This window comes from Orycteropus afer, unplaced genomic scaffold (genome assembly GCF_000298275.1).
Source record: "Orycteropus afer afer isolate SDZICR_OR568_19922 unplaced genomic scaffold, OryAfe1.0 scaffold00107, whole genome shotgun sequence".
Taxonomy (NCBI): Eukaryota; Metazoa; Chordata; class Mammalia; order Tubulidentata; family Orycteropodidae; genus Orycteropus; species Orycteropus afer.
The window spans coordinates 3706442-3711187 of record NW_006921694.1 but is presented as its reverse complement, the minus strand read 5'-3'; the positions used below and the strand labels follow the sequence as shown (position 1 = coordinate 3711187).

Below are 4746 nucleotides of genomic sequence, written 5' to 3'. Positions count from 1 at the left end.
TATCAAGGCATAGGACATCTAGCTAGCAAAAAGAATCTAAGAGCAACACCCTCAGTCAGTGATGCAGCCAGGGGAAGAACTTGCTTTCTCTTTGCATATTCTCTGTGACATCCTTTCAATCCTTTTAAACTATGTCCTATAATGGTTAAGGCTGCAATGCAATCAAGCAGCACTTTTCATGGGAACACTCTTGACATCTGAGGCAAGAAAAATTTTCATTGTTTGGGATCATCCTACATTTCCAGGACATTTTAGCATCCATGGCCCTGATCCCTAAATGCCAATGATTGTGACCATTGCCCATTACCACCCCCAACACACATAGACACACGCTCATTCCAATTCTTGGGTATAGCTGGTTGTGCTGTTGTGAGACATAAACAGTTAAAGCACCAGTGGTGTGATTCTGAGACAGATCTAGAAATGGTAATCAAAGGGCCATGTCTTTTTTTATGTGCCTACAGTCCAGCTCAACATTGACGCACCACACCTACACCCACACCCTTTCTGAAGTTAGAACCTGCCTATGATGCTACTCCTCCAATAAACTGTTTTATGTCTTTGCCAGGCTGTGGTTACTGGTTCCCACCACCATCTCGATCCAATGTTTCTGAGATACCATCATTGGACCCACCGACCAAAACACTCTGGCTCTTTGATATTGATCAGGACCCTGAAGAAAGACATGACTTGTCAAGAGAACATCCCCATGTCATCAAGCAGCTCCTTTCTCGACTGCAGTTCTACCACAAGCACTCAGTGCCTGTGCACTACCCCGCACAGGACCCCCGCTGTGACCCAGTGGGCACTGGGGTGTGGGGCCCATGGATGTAGGGTTTCCAGCATTTGGGGAAGGGTAGAAAGCCTTTCTATTGCAAGTTGGACCTCAAGCCTTTACTCATGTGACCCTCATCTCATTTATTCTCCCAACCTGGGTTCACCTAGCCCTTCTTTACTCCTAAGGCACATTGGCGTATCTAGTTTCAACTCCTAAAACATTTAACCAAACCCACTGCCATTGAGTTCATTTCAATTCATAGTATAGGACAGAGTAGAACTGTCCATAATACTTTAACCACAGCACCGCACCAGAGCTCCTAATACATTTGAGATGCTGATAAAATCTGGAATGATCCTGCGGTTGGCTGGGCTATGTATGCAGAGGAGAGGGTGGCTAGGTTCATCCCTTTTTCCTGAACTGTGGGACAGCTGAGGAAATAGCTTGACTTGAAATAGGAAGTTCTAATTGAGTCCCAGAGGCTAGAACAGCTGGCTCTTTTTGCCTCACAAGTCAGACATTAGATTTCCCTTCTACCAATATCGAGGTTTTATTGGAGTGACTCATGTGTCTTGTAAATGAAAGGAGCAGACAATTGTTAGTGGTTATGTTAGCCAATGGTTCTCCCTGTCTGTAAGAGATCATGTTCAGGAATTCCATGGGGATACCACTCTTGTTCCAGTCCTCAGTCCCTTATTCAGTCAGTTAGCATAAGGCCTAATTCATTATTAGAGTCAATATGGCAATATGTCTACAGCTCAGTATTGGTTTTTACAATAAATAAATGTTTTTATCCCAAATCGTTTTTTTCACCCCAACCACTGCTTATTTTGTCTAGATTGCTTTCCAACCTCAACCACGTGTCTCTTTTCCTACCCTTTCCTTTGACTCAAGTATCAAACTTGAGAATCACTGATTTCCAAAACATTGCTAACTCTGCCTTCCTTTTGCCCCCAGTAAACCATGGGATTGTGGCACAAATCCTGTTGCTGAAGCTGGCTCCCTGCCCAGGGCTGGTGGTTGAGTCTGGCTCTTTGGAAATGCTCGTGCTGGGTACACACATACAGAGGGTTGAACAGTGATTCTTGGGCCAGTGTCAATGTTTAGTGAGGTTATTTCTAGGCTGCATGGAGTCTATAGCATGATGTGGCTTCATCTCATAATATATTAAGAGTAGCTGTTACTGTCTAGCAGTGAGGAGAAACCCAGGAAATGATGCCTTGAGACAGTGGAAGTAGGCAGTTTGAAGAAAGAAATGGCCAGTGTCTGGGATCCTGGGCCTTGTGTGAAAACAAAGGAGGGCACATGCACATTTTGCTTTTTCTCTCTGTTTTCCTGCTTATATTAAGGTTCCCAAGCTGAAGGAAAAAGATGCAGAGTTTGACTTGTCAGCCTTTTGTCAGGAGAGGAGAACTACACCATCCTACTAGCATGTATCAGTCTAGATTAGCTGCAGGGAGTATCACTCTTAGAGAAATATGTGCAGAAACCATGTTTGACTGTTTTCTGCATTAGTTCTTCTGTTTTTTTCACTTCTCATCACCAATTCCTAGAACAGTTCCTAGTACATAGAAGTCACTCAATACTGTTTTGTTTTATTTTAATGTATGAATGGACAGATGACTAAATGAGAAAGTCTCACACCGTGAAAGATGCTAGAACAATAAGCTGAATGAGAGGTAGCATAATGCCCTCCAACTGCTACTTTTCTGTTCTCAAGCTGCCTTCCTGGACTAAAAGCATAATCTGCATAGTGGGATAGTCACTGGACTCCACAGCAAGCTTGTAATGTCCTTTCTGGAGAAAGTAAAAAATGGAAATAAGCCTAACCTACTGACCTGTTCCTATTGAGTCAATTCTGTCTCATAGTAAATCTTTATACCCACCAAAGGTAATCTATTGTTTCCTTTCCCATAGGAGGCAAGGGACGAAAATATCAAATATTTCTCAGTTCTGCAAAGGACACTAAAGCAACCAAAAACATTATATAGGTCATTGTATAGCCATTAGTTTGTTCAATAGCAATATTTTCTGGGTACTACTAACCATATTTGTACCCATTCCAAACAAAGATGATCCAACAGAATGCAAAATTATTGAACAATGTCATCTTACAAAAGTAATATTTTGCTGAACATAATTTAAAAATGGTTACAGCAGTATATTGACAGGGAACAGCCAGAAATTCAAGCCAGATTCAAAAGAGGACATGGAACAAGGGATAACATTGCTGATAACAGAAGGATCTTGGCTGAAAGCAGAGAACATCAGAAAGATATTTACCTGTGCTTTATGGACCATACAAAGGAATTTGACTGTGTGGATCCTAACAAATTATGATTAACATTGGGGAAAATGGGCATTTGAGAACACTTAATTGTGTTCATGCAGAACCTGTACATAGACAAAGAGACAGTCGTTCAAACAGAATAAAGTGATAAGATGTGGATTAAAATCAGGAAAAGGATGCATCAGGGTTGTATTCTTTCACCACACGTATTCAATCTGTATGCTAAGCAAATAATCTGAGAACCTAAACTGTATGAAGAAAAACGTGGCATCAGGATTAGAGAAAGACTCATTAACAACCTGCGATATGTAGATGACACAACCATATTTTCTGAAGGCAAAAAAGATATGAAGCACTTACTGATGAAAATCAAAGACTTCAATATAGGTTACACCTCAATATAAAGACAACAAAAGACCTCACAATTGGACCAATAAGCAACATCTTGATAAAAAGAAAAAAGATTGATGTTGTCAAGGATTTCATTTTACTTGAATCCACAATCTACACTCATGGAAGCAGCAGTCAAGAAATCAAATGAGCTATTATACTGGACAAATCTCTGGAAAAGATCTCTTTAAAGTGTCAAAAAGGAAAGATGTCACTTTGAGAACTGAAATACAGTTGACCCAAGCCATGGTATTTCCAATTGCCTCATATGCATGCAATACAATGAATAATGAAGACCAAAGAAGAACTGATGCATTTGAATTATGGTGTTGATGAAGAATATTGAAAATACCATGGACTGCCAGAACAAACAAATCAGTCTTGGAAAAGGTACAGCCAGAATGCTCCTTAGAACAAGGATGGCAAGACTCTTCTCATGTACTTTAGACATGTGACCAGGAGGAACCTATCCCTGGAGAAGGACATCATGCTTGGTGAAGTAGAAGGTCAGCAAAAAAGAGGAAACCCTCAAGAAGATGGATGAATACAGTGGCTGTAACCATGGACTCAAACATAGTAACAATTGTAAGGATGGCATAGTACTTGACAGTGTTTTATTCTGTTGTATTTAGTGTCATTATGAGTTGGAAATGACTCATTGACATCTAACAACAACTAATCTGGATGTTAGATTAAGATTGCTGGAAGGAAAGGGTGCTAAAATTAATGGAACCTATTACCAACTTTTAGCCTTCCTGGTTGGCAGACAGCTGCTGAAATGTCACCAGCTCTCACTCCCAAACCTGTGGCAGATACTGTTAACTAACTGAACCTGGATGCTCCCTCTGAATCCTGCAAGTCACAAGCTGCATGTAGCCATTAATATTATTGGAGGCCATCACTATATGACACTTACTTGTTCTCTGTACTATACTCCCAACAAAAACCAAAAACCAAACTCACTGCTATTGAGTTCATTCCAATTCATGGTGACCCCATTGGGTTTCCAAGGCTGTAAATCTTTATGGAAGCAGACTGCCTCATCTTTCTTCCACGGAGCAGCTGATGGGTTCTAACCACCAATCTTTTGGTTAGCAGCCAAAAGCCTTAACCACTATGCCACTTATACTCCCAATAGCTATCCCCAATTCTTGTCCTTTGATAAATATATATGATAAGGATGTTCTACACTCAATGGATTTAAAAGGAGATTTAAACACCATTTTTTTTTTGTAAATATATAATTTGAGATTTAGTTGTATCCATAATAGAATGTATTTCATTAGAT

The 4746-nt window shown here is 40.3% G+C and overlaps 1 protein-coding gene across 1 annotated transcript in view; it reads left to right on the top strand.

The window, feature by feature from the left end:
• ARSB (arylsulfatase B) overlaps positions 1 to 834 on the top strand; it is a 304481-nt gene extending 303647 nt beyond the window's left edge. Inside the window, exon 8 of the mRNA XM_007943453.2 lies at positions 569 to 834. Within this exon, the coding sequence (XP_007941644.1) occupies positions 569 to 834 (266 nt within the window). The remainder of the gene's footprint in view (positions 1 to 568) is intronic.
• The last annotated feature ends 3912 nt before the right edge of the window (positions 835 to 4746 follow it).